The sequence below is a fragment of the Camellia sinensis genome, chromosome 10 (genome assembly GCF_055761805.1).
Source record: "Camellia sinensis isolate YWXY chromosome 10, ASM5576180v1, whole genome shotgun sequence".
Taxonomy (NCBI): Eukaryota; Viridiplantae; Streptophyta; class Magnoliopsida; order Ericales; family Theaceae; genus Camellia; species Camellia sinensis.
In genome coordinates, this window is record NC_138970.1 from 73,327,781 (window position 1) to 73,344,932 (window position 17,152).

General features: G+C 35.1%; 2 protein-coding genes across 23 annotated transcripts; one reads left to right on the forward strand and one right to left on the reverse strand.

Moving 5' to 3' along the window:
- Positions 1-1,770: 1,770 nt before the first annotated feature.
- LOC114268059 (protein SMALL AUXIN UP-REGULATED RNA 12) lies at positions 1,771-2,205 on the reverse strand. The gene has a single exon (XM_028209159.2). The coding sequence runs from the start codon at positions 2,203-2,205 to the stop codon at positions 1,771-1,773; it is 435 nt and encodes a 144-aa protein (XP_028064960.2).
- A 1,961-nt stretch (positions 2,206-4,166) lies between these two features.
- On the forward strand, positions 4,167-11,251 carry LOC114268045 (ribosome biogenesis protein BRX1 homolog 1). 22 transcript variants are annotated; one of them, XM_082891657.1, is made up of 12 exons: positions 4,168-4,495; positions 5,007-5,136; positions 5,309-5,431; positions 5,716-6,167; positions 6,346-6,487; positions 6,820-6,898; positions 7,086-7,208; positions 7,468-7,529; positions 9,312-9,516; positions 9,997-10,050; positions 10,628-10,822; positions 10,898-11,251. In XM_082891657.1, the coding sequence occupies exons 4-7, from the start codon at positions 6,091-6,093 to the stop codon at positions 7,157-7,159; spliced, it is 372 nt and encodes a 123-aa protein (XP_082747783.1). In that variant the 5' UTR covers positions 4,168-4,495; positions 5,007-5,136; positions 5,309-5,431; positions 5,716-6,090; the 3' UTR covers positions 7,160-7,208; positions 7,468-7,529; positions 9,312-9,516; positions 9,997-10,050; positions 10,628-10,822; positions 10,898-11,251. The 22 variants fall into 22 exon arrangements, with proteins under 22 accessions (XP_082747778.1, XP_082747779.1, XP_082747763.1 ...); XM_082891652.1 differs by lacking the exon at positions 5,716-6,167 and having other exon boundaries at positions 4,167-4,495; positions 5,309-5,427; XM_082891640.1 differs by lacking the exon at positions 5,716-6,167 and having other exon boundaries at positions 5,296-5,427.
- The last annotated feature ends 5,901 nt before the right edge of the window (positions 11,252-17,152 follow it).

Below are 17,152 nucleotides of genomic sequence, written 5' to 3' on the forward strand. Positions count from 1 at the left end.
CAACTCATATTTTCTACATGTCTAAATTCCGGTAGTTGTAATGTCATTCAATAGTTGACTTCCTGTTAAGGAAACAATTTTCCTAAAATTTTTACTGTTAGAAAATGAGCCCAAAAACGAGAGAAGAAAGAAGGCATATACCATGTAAAGGGCCATTTTGATGCATCTTCTAACATGCTGAAAGGTGAAAATCAGACGTTGAAGTTAAAATAACTCTCTTTTCTTCCCAGTAAATCAATTTATTTTTTTTAAAAAAAACTTATTTAAGCTATTTCTACTTCATAAGTTATAAACAAAAGTTGCAAACTCTAGAAAACTTTCAAAATAATAATAATAATAATAATAAGCTCCACAAGCTGCACCAAACAGCCCCTAAGTCACCGCTAGTCCCAAAAGCTTAAGCTACTAGGAAATGACCTTAACAATATATATTAAGCTATACAACACTTGGTCAATCAAATTCAAGTTCTACCTCTATCCTGATTTCTCTATACTAGTCATCAGAACAAAATGAAGAAATTTGAGAAAAATAGATCAGACTTGACATCTCAAGGAAAAAAAACTAGAGGAAGAGATAGAGACCGAGGAAAGTAGTGAAGATCAGTGCAGTTTTAGTGAGATGCCGCTGTTATCTTCATTTTAACTGTAAAACAGCACATGGGTCGTTGCCAGAAATAATAAAAAAAGATGGATCATAACAATTAGACAAAGACGTGATAAAAAAAAAAAAACAATTAGACAAAGACCTAGATAGAGTGATCCACTTACTCCATGTGGCATGTAGTGACCATCATGGGCCTGTAGGGCTAGAAAACAAAAAAATTATGGGACATTGCATATGAGTACAATACCCTTTCATCTAGTGTTGAACGCTATGGATCGCTTTTCAAGCACCTGATATTGTTGCACACATGCTCCAGTTTCGCAGTTCATGGTACAACTAACCACTAAATGAAATATTGACCAGCTTTCAGCACAAAAAGTATAGAATTAGGGCAAAATCAGGTACAATACAAGCACCTAAGACTAAAGCCAATAAGACTAAAGCCAATCCAGTGTACAGGATTCCTGCTAAAGCAGGGTTTGGAGAGGGCAAGATGTACGTAGTCTTACCCCCACTTCTAAACATGTTTCCTTGACTTGAATCACACGGTAACACCAAGGTTTACTATTGGGCCAAGCTGCTCTCAAAACTTTTTAATTTGGGGTGTAGCGAGAAAATCAATTAACATGTAATTTGAGAGATCAAACACTCTCGAAAAGTACAAGTAAAAAATATTGTACACTTCCAGGACAATTAAAGGTAAACCAAGATCTGAATAAGTAAGAAGAAATGAAAAGCAACACTCAAAATGAGAGTAATGAAACTAGTTCTTTACTATACTTCAACACACTGACAAAGACGAAAAACATGGGGTAAATATAGGTTCTACCAACCATACACCTAGACTGGTACATGAACCATATAATTAATAGTCTTACAACCTTTCAACTACATACATGAATGACTCTTTACTTTTATTCCTGAATCAACCCATACATGTATAATGTGTACATCTAGAAACTAAATAATAAATATAATAATGAAGTTAGCATTACTCTCAATACAAATGTTCAACAACACATACAAACATCATATGCAAATGAATATTCAATTCTACCACTTGGAGAACAGGGAACAAACTAGTACAACTCAAAATTTATTCAAGATGAAACTCAAATCTTTATCTTGCAACTTTTGAAATAGCAGACCTACAGGTTCATCCAACATCATCCCATTTTCTCTTTCCTGTCCTCGAGAATCCTCTTAAGCTCATTGGTCCCACAAGGAACGACAAGAACTCCTTCAGGTCTGAACCCAAATTCCCCCTTTGCTTGCTCTAACAACTTCAAGAACCCAGGGTGAGCTAAGTAACCCAATTCTATAATAAACCTCTTCGGTTCACCATGATCAACAGTATGAACCACAAAATGTCCTTCTTTCACATCCTCTGGTAGATCCTCTGCCAGTGAACTTGCGTCATCATCATCATAATCACTGTTACCAGCACTGGTATTTGATCTGCTGGACAGTCTGAGGATTCTCGTTAGCATCTTCCTTAGAAGCTTAAGTATTGCTAAACTTCGTATCATCCTGGAAATCTTCAACAGACCTAAATGTAGTTCTATTGAGAGATGGTACTTTCCTTGCATGGGGAAACCCATTTAGTGAGATTTATATACAGGTAAAGGCCACGATCTATTTCTGACATATAAGTGAGACGAATGCATGTGTAACATGTAAGACAGTCTGTGATGTATCACTGTCAGCTTTCTGATTTCAGAAGAGCAGTAGCAACATACATTGCCAAGCCACCAAACCAACCAGACAAGGTGCGTCTTTATATTTAAGTTCAATGTTTCAAAAAGAACAACTCTTTAAGTGAATTTGTGCAAACACAGATGTACCAGAAAGTAATCCAAGTACAACACAAATGCCGACTACAAGGGGTTCCCTAACACTCCATTCTTGATGGGTCCATCAATAAGAATGAAATGTGTGCTTTGTTGTGCAGAGTGGGTCACATTGATTTCACAATACGTAGAAGCACAAATTCAAGATCAGAAAAAGGCCTATAACTTCCAGCTAGGTTGTAAATTCTATCTAAAAGTACATTATGCAATGTTTGCCCTGTTAATTACGGAAGCTAGGAAAGGTGGATTAGATACAATACAGACCAAACCTTTGTGGCTTCTTTCATGCTTCAGCATTAGTGCCCCTAGATTCTAACCTTGTAACTTAAACATAAAATCAATAAGAAAATACTAACCTAGTTTTATGTATGTAAAATTTTCCACATTTAAACTCACAAGTTCCTCGTGTAAGTAATTTTCATTACATAGTATTTGGCATCTTATTTTTCACACGCTCCCCCCCCCCCCCCCCCACCCCCAAAAAAAAAAAAAAAAAAAACCACAAACAACCCAACAACCAAACAAGGAGTTTTCATTTAAATTTATTTAGCATCTTCTTTTCTCTTATTTCTATCCTCTTCAACTCCCTCTCCCCTTTCCTTTCTCTTCTCTTTTTTTTTTTTTTTTTGTTTACTAATTTATTTTGTTTCCTAGTTGTCCTAGTTTTTCTCCTTGTTCTTTGATAATATAATATGATCTATTTCAAATTTATTTATTTATTTGAAGGGTTTGGCTTTTGTTGCTCATTTTGGATGGTTTCGGTGTAAATATTTGGACAAAAAAATCAAAGCAGCCATGTAAATCATGAGAAACAAATACAAATTCTGCTCACTTTAGCTAATGAGGATGAGGATTCTCTATATCTATAATTAATTTTGGATTACAGTATTGAGAGTCTGCTGACACATAAATTTCAACTAAATTTATGACACGTACAGAGTCTATGATAAAAAAGTTGTTGGTAATCACTTCCCAAAAGATCAATATGATCTGTTGAAGTGCATAAATAAAACGACGTTGCATCTCAACAGCGTCATTCAAGATGCTCAAGTGACACGTGAAGCCTATGAAAGATGACACCTGTAGAGCCTACAGCGAGGATACCACACAAGATGAAATTCCAAAGATCAATCCGGTTAATCAGATATACGATTGATCAGATGGCGCCACTACAACAAAACTGAGCTTTTACGGCTTCATATTAACGACATACAGTAAATGCAAGCCATGGTTTCTCAATTTTACGACTTGCAATATTAGTCGTAAATAATAAAACTTTTTACGACTTGCATTTGACATGCCGTTAACACATCAACTATATATGACATGTGTACACCAGCCGCTAAAAATATTAAATATTTTATGACACAAAAAATTAATCGTTAAAAATTTTATTTTTCACGACACACAAAACGTCAACCATTTAAAATATTGAACTTTTCATGGCATGCAATTGCTGGCGTGAAAGATATGATCAAAAAAAAAAAAAATAGTGGGAAAATGAAAAATTCAGGCGCCAAGCACCCAAAAAATATATATATATATAAAAAAAAAAAACACAAATACTCACTATGATCAAGTTTGGCTAACCAATAAAAGTGCACTTATTTCATCTTTTTATCTTTTTTGGGTCACATCAATCAACATCTTCTCTCTACTTTTTCTACACATAATACAAAAAAAATCTAAAAGTACACTTAGTATTCCCAAACTTGTTTTTGTCACTCTGGCACTCCATCCGTTTCTCTTTTTCTCTACCATTCACACAAGCACAAACCCTACGCCACCATTCAAAACCACCACCACCAAAAATGTCTCACAGCGTGGTGGCGCCGCCCTGTTTCCCCACCGTGAGGTCGGTGGCGAACTGACCAAGGCAGAGAGCAAACACGAAGAAGGTGGCTAACACGAAACGTAACAGGAGCAGCGTTGGAGCAGTAGTGGGGTTCGGTGGAGAGATGAAGGAAGTTCGGTAGCAGTGCGTGGAGCCATCTGCACTCCACCATAGCTAATCCTCTCGATTTCAGACCTCTTGCATCAGGTAAACTCTCTCTCTCTCGTTCCCCCAATTTCAAACCCTAACTATAATTTTCAACTTCTCAGATCTTTGCCCCTTCGTTGTTCAACCTGGCAAGAGTTTCTTCACCTTGATTTGCTAAACCTGCAGTTTTTGCCTCTTGTAATTAATTTGATTGACGTGGATTGAAGAAAACCCTATTTGCTTATACAATTGAAATATGAAAACTCAAACTTAATTTTTCGATTTGTGTGAATTTGCTTACAATTGAGATTGGATTTGTACACAGCTGAGAATTGAAACTAAACTTTGTCTGTTTACTTCATACTATGTAAGTTTGTCAAGTCAATCTAAACTGTTATTTTTTCTTTCTTTGTTTCTTTTCTCATTTGTATTTTTTCATTTTTTTTTAGTCTCCCTCTTAATCTCCCTCTTTGTTTCGTTATTTTTTAGCTGCTATATTTTATTTTATTCCATATATTTTAGCTGCAATATTTTATTTTAATCTCGCTCTTTGTTTCTTTGCTCTTTGCAGGTGCTTAACTTTGACAGATTCTCCTGGACCACAGGTTCATCAAAGCCTAAATACGTATTATGGATTGTTTAAATGGTTGAGCTTCTGTGCGTAGAAATTCTTTGCAGGAAGTTGCTGAACCAATGCACATGTATAACATCTTCACATAATTTTAAAATATATACAATACTTTAAAATTATTCTACATGCTTGGTTGTTTGGTTGTGGTCCCTTCACCTAAGAATGCTTGCTGACATGATCTTCTCCTTTATTGCTATTATTATATACTCGAAAATTAAAAAATGAATAAAATTATGAAACAGAGGTGGAAAATGGAGGCCATTGAGAAATGTGATGTGATGGTGTACACGAAGATCTTCTTAAAGTTTCCATATAAGTTCTGGCCTTGTGGACACGAGCAGAGAGGTTACTACACGTTCTGGCAAGTTCGTATAATTTATTCAGAATTACTGTACTTGCATCCTAAAAGTCATCGTGTTTTTTCATTTTATTTTATTTCGTATTGGCTGTGTTTTGTTATTTCATGGATCGTGAATCATTCTATTGAATTATCTGTGTGTGGACGACATTTCTCTTCACCCATCTATCAATTTTATTCTAATCCTTCTCTCACTTGTTCCACATAACAAATAGCATTTTTAAGACTTATTGTCTTCTATTGCAGTTTATTTTGAGTATCTAACGACTTTTGCTTTGTTTATTTGGGTAGGCCTTCAGATTCACTCTACAATGATCATAGCCAGCCTGTACCTCAGATGCCACGACCACCTCCTTTTTTTTCCAGAAAGCCATCATTCTGTTGACAATTTTGGTCCTTTTGTTGAAACTCAGGCCTCGTTTGGGAACAGGCTAATTTAGTAACTTTTTGACTATTTGGCTAAAATATGAGCTAAAAAAAACTAGTATGTTTGGGATGACTTTTTGGCTTTTTACGAAAAGATGTGCAAAAAATAGAGAGAAAAGAGAATCTTTGACTTTTTGATATGGGTTGTTGGCTTTTTGGCTAATTTAGGCCTCGTTTGGGAACAGGCTAATTTAGTAATTTTTTGGCTATTTGGCTAAAATATGAGCTAAAAAAATTAGTATGTTTGGGATGACTTTTTGGCTTTTTACGAAAAGATGTGCAAAAAGTAGAGACAAAAGAGAATCTTTGACTTTTTGGTATAGGCTGTTGGCTTTTTGGCTAATTTAGTAACTTTTTGGCTTTTTGGCTAAAAAGGATGGTTCCCAAACGAGGCCTTAATAACTTTTTGACTTTTTAGCTAAAAAAGGGTTCCCAAACGAGGCCTCTGAGGTATTAGTCCATGACAATGACATTTATAAATTCTATGGTATATAGGTATCGACATTTGATGTTGAATGTGGTGTCACTTTTGCCCCATTGTAAGAAGGATAACAAGTTTGAATCTAAAGCAAGTAAAGGTGCAACACTGAATGAGCTTGTTGAACTCAAAGGCTGTTCTTCTTGCTTGTTTTTTGAGGTAATTGTTTTAATTGTTTCTCTTTTGGTAGTAATAAGTAGTGTAGTGTTTAGTTCTGTTTATTTATTTTTATCACTGATGGATTATCAAATGAATCAGCAGAATATGTTTTGAGTCAGTGTCATTCATGGAACTTGAGTTTGTTTCACTTTCTTTTGTAATGTTTTGGTGTGTTAATTAGGTGTGGGTTCTGATATTGTATAGAGTAACTAGTGCTACTGCATTTTTGAAGGATGCTTGGGGATTGAAACATGTTGGAGCTATAGAGCAGAGTAATATATTTTATACTGTCTTTTTCATGGGGTTGATTACATTTTCTTCTACAATTTCAGCGCAGAAAACATAAAGACCTTTATCTATGGATGGTAAAGTGTCCCAATGGTCCATCAGTGAAGTTCTTAGTAAATGCTGGTAATTCTTTGCTCCAATCTCAAATGATATTGTTATATGAGATTTATAATGCATTTAGGCGTGTGCTCTTGCCTGTTTTGCTGATTTTTTAAAATGTATATGTTTATGGACAACTTTTTCTCCTTTCATTCTCTTAAATACACTGAGAACTGTTACCTGGTTATTGATATTTGATTTGTTTATCAAGTTCACACCATGGAAGAATTGAAGCTTACTGGAAATCATTTGAAAGGCTCATGCCCTCTGGACTTTCTTGACTAATTTTGATAGAGACCCCCACTAGAAACTTTTGAAAGAGATAATCATGCAAGTATGCTGATCTTCCTTCCACCCTATAAAGTGATCTTCCCTTTTTTACTCTTATTTTCGTTCTTTCTCTCTTTCTCTCTTTCTCTTGGGTTTGTTTTCAGAAGGTGTATATTCTCCTTTTTTTGCAAAGTAGTGGAATATTTTTTTCTTTTCTTAGGGCTAAATTTCATTATGTGTTATTCTCTTTATAGTGGTCAGATTTGTAAAAATAGTACTAACTAACTAAATTTTGTTTTTCACAAATCATCCATCGCCTACAGTTCTTATACTCGCACTTAGGACAGTGGGAAACATTGTTACTAGTGATGATGCCCAAACTCAGGTATTAATGATCTCTACTTCTGTACTGTTAGTTCTTACCATAATATTAGTTTGATGCAATAAAAACCCTTTTTTGTTGTAGTGGTAGTTTATCAAAAACAAGAATCTCTATCCAACAACAATGAAAGCATATTAACTCACTTCAATTGTTAGAAATATTTTATACACAAAATTACAAATAATTGGTCTGCTTTAAAGCACCAAAACTAACACCCAATTAGTGCCCATTAACGGTGGTTTGGCAGTTAATAGGTGTTTGGGTAAGGTTAGATAGGGTACATACCTAACATTTGGCATAAATATACAAATTGGTTGTCCATAGTCTTGAACCGATAAACTCAAGTTTAGTAGGCCAAGGTTCACTAACAAAAAATTTAAAAGTTTAAGCTAGTATAGCACCATTAACCCATATAAATAATATATACCTATGTACACATATACACAGACAAAAAAATAAATAAATTAAATTCATAAACATACTGGCAAAATCATACTAAAAACAGAATCTCTTTAAGGTACATAACAAGGAAAAGGAAAAGGCTTCATCATAAAGTATCATCCAACTCCAATCCAAAAAAAAAAAAGTGTCTTTAATTGTGGGTCATCATTAATTACCAAAGAATTTGATGTACAGTCTTATGACGTTTAAAGATATATGCAACAAATATAGACTTAAGAACATAAACCAGAAATGTAAAAGAAAATGAACCATTTAAAAATAACAAACACATGTTATATCTACTTCAAAGGGATTTTAATAGCAAACAAAAAAAATTTACCGAATTTCTTTACAAAAACCGGTATGGCACACAATAAATAAATAAAAAGCCTTGGTATTGAAATGGGACCCTTGAAATTAAATTATGGGAACAACTCATCTGCCACATCAATTAGTAAGCTAAGTTTGTAAAAAAGGTTTTGTTTGTATAGCATTACTATAAATAAATAAAAAAACATAAACCCTGATCGTAGGATTGCTTTTGTACGTTAGCCCTTTTGTATGTGTTGTTTGAAAATACAAAAGCAAACACTAAAAGCAGTCATTTTCTTTGATCAACAAATATAAAAGCATTACTTTTCTTTGATAATAATCTAGTAGAAAGAGCAAGAATTTTTTTTTGCAGACCCAAAGCTTCCTGTCTGATACCCAAAATATTCAATTTGATAGCTGTGAAGCAAGTCCCACATCACCTAAGTAAGTAAATGTGAAATATATAAGCACGAGGGCACCCTCACCTCAATAGCTAGCTTTTGGGGTTGATTGGCTTGCTGCCTTTTTACACATAATGCTTAAATCTTTTACTATTTTTGTGAAAAAAGGACTTCATTGTTTTTTAAAGAAAATTAGAACAAAACAATAGGCTGAGAGTTGTAACACCAAATTTTACAGCAACCTATTGGTAAAAAATCTATGTTTTCTAGATAAATAAATGTAAAGGATCAGTGGTGAAACCAGTCAAGCAGATTACCCTCCATGTGGACTTGAATAGAGCATGTGGTGCGCAAAATGAATGCAATTTCTTTATATAGTGGGGTCCGTCATTTAAGTTGATGTTTGAAGAGACAACCATGGTGGCGGTATTTGGTGATTGGTATGTGGCATTGCCACGTGGTGTACATGGGCAATTTTTTTCACTGGAACACCACCCTTAATTAAAGGAAAGAGATTTACACATCCCCTTTTAGAAGATTAGTGTTGCTACTTTTTTGTTACCATGCTTACATAATTTTTTTTTTTTTAAAAAAAAAAAAAAGAAGTAACATAGATGTTTATTTACTCCAGTGGTGAGAGAAAAAGCTGAAACCCTTTAAAAAGAAAATCTGATAGCAAAAGCAAGGAAAAAAGGATGGAAGTGTACCTCTTCGTATTGCCTTTCTCCTTTCTACAGTCGTTCTGCATAGTTTTCCGCAATAGTGACTACTCAATTTCATGCTAACAGTAACAAATTAAGGAGCACCATCTCAAAGTCCAAATTGAAGACAACGAGGTAAATAATTCTTGAACCTAAAAATATACTTCTTCTCTTTTCAGTAAAACAAAACAACCAAACTCAACTCAATTACACTAAACAATGTTACTACTTGCTCTTCTCCAGCTACAAGAAATATCAACTCCCATTGTTTTACTACATACATTAAAAATTTAAATACAAGAATAATTTGTTCCAACAATATTAACAAACTATATGCACTACAATCAATTTCATCCAACAAACTATTCTAAGCACATTAATTATTTGAGTGAAAAAATGTTATAAAGTTCTCACCTTTGTAACAATTTCATCAATCAATGGAACTAGCCTATCCATTAATTTGTTCAAAAGCATCAACAAACTGTTCTATTTTGATAGAATTAACAAATAATAAATTAATGGATACGCTAGTTATGATTATGTTTATTTTCTGTAACATTCATAATGCTTGCTGATCAAAAACATTCATATTGCTTCTATCACTGCTTCAATCAGGCTGAATTCACCCCAGAGGAACTTGATTCTCGGAAACGGTCACTAAATCTACAAGTATGTGTTGTTATTTCCTCATCCGTTTCTCTTATTATTTATGTCCTCTCCATATCTCAAATCCTGTTGTACCTGTCATAAGAGATTAAAGATTTTAACCACCCTCGGCAGAAATACAGTGCCTATATATTACCAATACCAAAACTCACAATCCTCAGCAGGTTTTGAGGATGGATTGGGGCAATCTCCAAGAGTTCAAAAAACTGCATATTCTACATTGATTATAGAAGAGAATGTGTTTCATTCAACCAACATTATTTATAGGATATAGTTTCAACAGTTTTTTGCATCACCCATCAATAGGGAATTTCGGGTCCTCAATTCAATATTGCTCATATTAATTTGCATTTTTTTCCTCTAATTAAATTCTTAGATTTTGACCATCTCTTTTTGGTTGCTTGGAATATTAGTTAGGTAATTAGATTTGCTGCAGAACCATGTTTTGCACATGTTTTGCCCTTCCCAAAGGTCAATTCTTTGGGTGGTTGGCATGGAGAAGGAGGATCAAATCATCCAGCTATCTTCAAAGGATTGGAGTTCTCAAAAATAATGCTATTGTTCTTTCTGTTTTCTGCAGGACTGAGGTGGAATCTGATGATCATGCGTTATTGCACTGTCCGTTTGTTTGGTTACTTTAGTCACATGTTATTAGATGATGGGTTTAGTTTGGGCATTACCAGGTTTTGTTAATGACTTACCCCAATGGTGGGCCGGTGTAAATGTCAAAACTGGAGAGGAAAATCTGGAATTCCATTCTATTTGCTGTTTTATGGTCAGTTTGGAAGCTTAATTAGGAATTGATTTATTTCTTTGTGTTTTCATTGATTTATTTCTGTGTTGTGATTAGGTGGAGGAATCAAAGTTTGTGTTTGAAGCTAGGATAATCTAGAGAATGGAGCTTCTGGTGCTATCTACTCTTCAAAGGAAGATGAATTCTCTGACCCCACTTTCATTTATTGATCACATTGTGAGGAGATTTGGATTTACGCCAGATTTGTATTTGGAGCAAGGTTTTGAAAAGCGGTTGCGGTTGCTGTAACGGTGGCGGTGCCGCGGTTGCGGTTGCGGGGTGTAAAGGCCGTAGCGTAACGGTTGCGGTAACCGGAACCGTGAATTTTTTTATTTTTCGCACAATTTGAAAAAAACTTACCGATACGCATATTTTTTTTCCATAATCATATTTATTGGGTTTTAAAATAAATATTGATCAATTTTTATAAATTTTTAAATATGATTCAATATATTTCATATTTTTAAATCATTATAAACTGAGTTTTTTACATTTTATTTTACTAATTAATGACTTTATATGTCATAAATCCATATTACACGTGTGGTAAAAAAAAAAATTATTGGAGTTAGACGTATAAATTTATTTTTTAATTATTATACTTGTAGAAGCATATGCAAATTTTAACTTGAATAGTTTTTAAAAAATAAATTAGACATGCTAATATAATCATATAAAAATTAAAAAATAAATTATAAAGAATTTTTTTTTGGGGGGTTTGGATCAGTTGAATATTCATTCTCTTTTTAGATAACCTGTAAATAAAAATAAAATAAATTAATAAAAATTGACATGTGTAAAATATCTATTAATATATAATTATAGGTGTTATGTTTTCTAGATATTTTATAAAAAAATCAATCACTAATTATTATATATAAGATAAACCAAGACAAAAGTAAGAATAAATAAGAGTCTAAATATATATATATATATATATTTTTTTTAATCAAGCCAAATCGATAATGATCACATTATTATTATGATTTTCAAATAATATATAGATAGATACATACAAACAAACAAAATGGTTGACTGATAGTAGCTGAATAGAATATTATAGGTCTTACAGCTTCAACAATTCAATAACATATTATTCATCTTCCATCTTCTCTCTCTCTATCACCTTTTCCCTATTTTCAATTTTTTTTTTTATGTTTTTTTTTAAAGAAGCAGTTCGGAACCGTTACGTAACGGTACGTAACAGGCCGTTACGGCACCGTTACGACCGCTATAGCGGCCGCTACGGTCAACACACCTGTGAATCTCAATCACACTGCAAAAGCGGCCGTAACGGGTGGCGGTAACCACCAAAACCGTTACGTAACGGCGTTACGTAACGGTTGCGGCCGCTTTTTAAAACCTTGATTTGGAGTTTTTGTGGAGGTGTATGGTCGCACAATCACTAGATTTATTCGATAAATCTTAAAAGTTGTCGATATGTTTAGAAAGTTAGATATACATAGTTTTAGATGGTTTAAACTTTTTGTACAGTTTAGAACTTACGGATATAATTTTTGAATGTTTGGAATGTATAGATAATTGTTGAATGTTTATAATTTATGGATATAGTTTCTTTTTGATGTTTCAAACAATGTTTTGGTGGTTGATTAATGTTTTGTAATGCTTGTTTGTAATATTTGTTAGATTGTACAAAATTGGTCAAATAAAACTTGCTGAATTTAAAAAGAAATTGTATGTTCTACGACAGGCATAATAAGTCGTATTACATATTTTACGGAGCGTAATCAGTGTCATTATTTGTCTCACCAATTAACGACGTGCAAAAATAGTAGAAAAAGTAATAACGACGTACAAAATTTGTCGTTAAATAGTTTTTAACGACGTACTATAATATGTGTAGAAAAAATAACGACGACGCACAAAATCTATCGGTAAATAGTTTTGAACGGCGTACGAAGCATGTCGTTAAAAGTGAATAACTTTCCATGACTGGTCATAATACGACGTGCGCCTGCACGTCGTAAAAGGGTTTTTAAGGCATGCATTGCGCGTCGTAAAAATCATTTTTTGTTGTAGTGCGCTATTATTCAAAATTCAAATGGCGCTATCGTTCAGTTTGAATTCAAATTGAGGATGAGACATTCTTATCACCTGGATGGCCCTCTATAAATACGAGGACCATCACACAAGATGGGGATCAGAAAAATAAAAAAAGTAAGAATATCAGAGAGAGAGAGAAAGAAATCAATCAAGAGCCAGAAGAAAAGAAGTTTAGAGAATTCAAGAAACTACGTTACAAATGCAGAATGACGATGAATAGATAAAGGGTTCTAAACCAAAGAATTGTACTTTGTATTCGAGGGTTCAAAACCCATAACAATTTCAATAAAATATTTATTTTTCTTAAATTGTCTTATGTTATTTATTTTGTTTTTCATTAATCGGAGGTTTCATTTATCTAAAATGTGTAATTAACGATCTGGAATACAGATCGAAAATCGGAACCTGCTATTCAAATAATCAACACTGTTTAGTCCAAAAAACTAAGCAGTGGACATTTGTAATATAAGATTTTGAAATGTGTTGAAACACTTCATGTTTTAAAATCTGTGTCTACAAATTCTGGCACGCCCAGTAGGACTTATTTCTCCTCCCATCTTTTGAAGAACAAAATATATATATATATATAGTTGAAACTTACTGACGTATTCTTTTGTTATAGGAATGTTGAAGCAACTGTCAAGAGAAAAACCTACACTCTAGTGGTTCTGAAATCACCAAGGGTAGAGATAGCACCTATCACCTAAGGGGCTCCGGAGCGAATGCTCTTGGCTGTCCCAAAGGTAGAACTAGTGAAATTCTGGAAAGATGCACTTCTTTCCCTCATCACCCAAGGGGCGCCGTAGCGAAAGCTCTTGGCTGTCCCGAAGGTAACTGGTGTGACGAAGAAAGTCACACTTCTCCAGAAAGTTGAAAGTTTGAGAAAGATTACTGAAAATTATGTGAAAGCGTCAAAGCAGTACGCAACTGTAAGGGCCACAGCCCGAACGAAGAGCTTTCTAATTCAAGCAAATGAGGCTAATCAGTTTGTAACTACGACTTTTGTTGTAACTTTAACAGGGGCAACAAAAAAATACCGTGGCCCAACTACTCAAAAAGGTAGAAGACTCCATTAAAATGGTGGAGTCTGCCCAGAAGAAAGCCTCTGCTGAAAACATGGCTATCATTAGGGCCATTAGGATGAGGGTAATGATCCAACCTCTTGTTGATGGAAAAAAGGTCCCTGTTGTTGAAAAAACAGTTGCGGCCTACGAACCGACAATTCTGTTCAGAGCACAAAATCAGTCAAACCAAATCTCAGTCAACTCTCAGGAGCCAAAGGAACACCCGTTGGCTCGACATGGTTCGAATAAGGAACACCCGTTGGTCCGACATAATAAGGAATACCCGTTGGCCTGACAAGGTTCGAATAAGGAACACCTGTTGGCCCAACGGGATTTGAATCAACATCAATTGGTCCGCTCTAAAAATGTAGGGACTGTTTTGAAAATTCATGAGGAATTTGCAAAAACGCAAACGATTCCTTCTATGCCCCTAGGGGCTCGACTTGATATGTCATCAAATGGTCCCGTTTCGAAAAGACAAAGGCGAAGAAGAAATAAGGCCTTAAAGAAACTGGAACTAAGAACAGTGGCAACAAATGTTATAGGAGCTATTGAAAGGGCTCTTTCGAAAGATGAATGCCAAAAACAAATTGAAAGTCCTGTCTTTGTTGGAAAGTCAAAGGTGGAGGAGGGTAAGCAACCCTTGAGAAATATTTTTACTTTGATTGAACTATCTGTGGAGGGAATAAGAAAAGGGCTTGTAACAAGGTCCATAACCCATGAGGCTCAAAACAAAGCATCGCAATCAGATGCTTCAAATATGAGTAATGTTGTGGGGGTTGATAATCCTTTGTACGAACAAGATGATTCTATCTTGTTTGTTTCAACGAATATTAGAAACAATGAATTGAGAGATATCAATAAAGTTGCAGTTATGATGACTGAGGTTGAAAAAGAAGGTGAAAATTCGCAGGTCCAACAAGACCAAGGTCTCAAGGAAAAAGTGGTGGCCCTACAAGACCAACTTGAGAGAAGAGAACGGGAAATGGCTGTTATATTGGAGCAAATGCAACAGTTGCAGGCCTAAATGACAGGACTAGGAAGTGCACCCAAACAAATGACACAACCTGTTGTGGGGACATCCGTAGGCATACAAAGCACACTAGCCCCAGGAGGCAGTGGTCCTTGTTACTTTGATCTAACCAGTGGTGGTATAAATCCAATGCTCATGGCCATGATTGATGATATGGTGAGGAGACAAGTAAAGAAAGTCAAAGAAAAAGATGATGAGAACTTTCGAATAATTATAAAACCTTATCCAGCATGGATAGATGCTGTTCCATTCCCTTCTGATTTTTCCCAACTAGATTTCAAAATGTTTGATGGGACAGGAGATCTAAGACAAAATGTGGCTCATTTTCTTTCAAGATGTGGGCCAATAGCCTAGAATGTGGCCCTGTGCCTGCAACTATTTGTCCAATCACTTGAAAGTTCTACATTTACTTGGTATGCTAATCTTCCTGAAGGATCAATCCCAAATTGGGATACCATGGTGAAGGATTTCCTTAAACAATTCTGCAACACACAAAGGTGAATTGGAGTACCAGAACTGATTGCGACTAAGCAACATGACAATGAGTCTGTTATAGGTTTCATTGCAAGATGGCGAGCTTTGACGTTTGCGTGTCCTCAAAAGTTTACGTAATTAGAGTTAATTCGGATGTGCCTTAACAACTTCTGACATGAGCTCTCTACGGCTCTTATGGCTCAAACTTTTGAAGGATTCAACGATCTATGCACCAAAGCTCATGATATGGAGCTGCATCTAGCTAAACGAATGAGGCCTAGGGCTGTTGAAAGGGTTGAGTCCTCGACTGTAGCTATAATTGAAACTAGAAAGAAGGGTCCTATTGTAGTAAGGGCTAAAAAGCCCAAGGAATTTAAAAAAGTGACTATGAAAGAAAGGTTGAAGAAGAAATATTCTTTCACGGATGATCTGGTCGAAGACCTATTTGAAGATCTGTTGGAGCAAAAGTTGATTGCTCTTCCTGAGGTGAAAAGATCATATGAGGTAGGAAAGACCAACGATCCAAAGTATTGCCCCTACCACCATTTGATTAGCCATCTGATAAAAGAGTGCTTTGTTTTAAAGATAAAATTCAAGAACTTTTGGACTCTAAGATTATTGAGCTCCCTCATCAAGAGAAAGCATCTGCTAACCCAATCACTATCGACGATGATAATGAAGGTGAATAGGTTGTTTATCAGTCAAAAAGCATGAAGAAAAAACAAAATGCCATAGTGAAAGCTAGAAATGTGGTTACTTCAACAACACAAGGGCCAAAAGTTTCCAAAAAGCAAAAACCAAAAGTTTCCAAGAAACAAAAAAAAGCCAAAGTAAGTAAGAGAACAGGAAAGAAGAACCCAAAGAAGGAAAAAAGGGAGAAATTGGTCCCTGATGAGCAGTTAGAGCAATGTCCCCTTGTCTCAATCACATTGGAGGAATTTCTACCTTCAAAATTTCAATCTGTGGAGTTACAAACATACTTTGATAAAAGAAGGGAGGAAAAGTTTACTTTGGCCCCTTACCTAACCATCATTGTTTTGAGTGATGACGAGGAAGATGAGAGTGAAGTTGGTTCAAAAGTTAGGGAAGAAGATTGCATTACATCTCCTATTTGTATACCTAACTCACCAGAGTATACACCAACTTCTCCAAAATACACACCAGCCTCACCAGAGTATACACCAGCTTCTCCGGAGTACACACCAGAAGCCTTTTCTTTAGAATATTCACTAGTATCACCAATGTACTATCAAACCACTCCAGAATATGTAAGGGGAACAGAACAAGGAGACACCGGGTGTAGGTTCGACTCTGAGTTTGTGAAAAAGGCCAAAAAATGACTACACTTCAAGGATGATGAGGTGAATGGTAGGTGTAAGTTGGATGATGAAGTATGGAAGCATTCAAGTAAACAAGCAAAGTCATCTCAAGTTGAGGATCCTACTGAAGATTGGGAACTTGACTTTTCTCCTGATGGTTCACCATACACATCCCCAGCTAAGACATACGATGGAGAAAGTGTATCAAGTGACCACTTTGACTTTCCTTGTAATGTCATCATTGTGGATGTAAATTTTGAAAAGCGAGAAATACATATCATTTGCAATCCAGGTGATGATGAGAAAGCAAAAATTGACGCTAGAAAGGAAGGGGAACATCAGGCAAAAGTAACAGTCT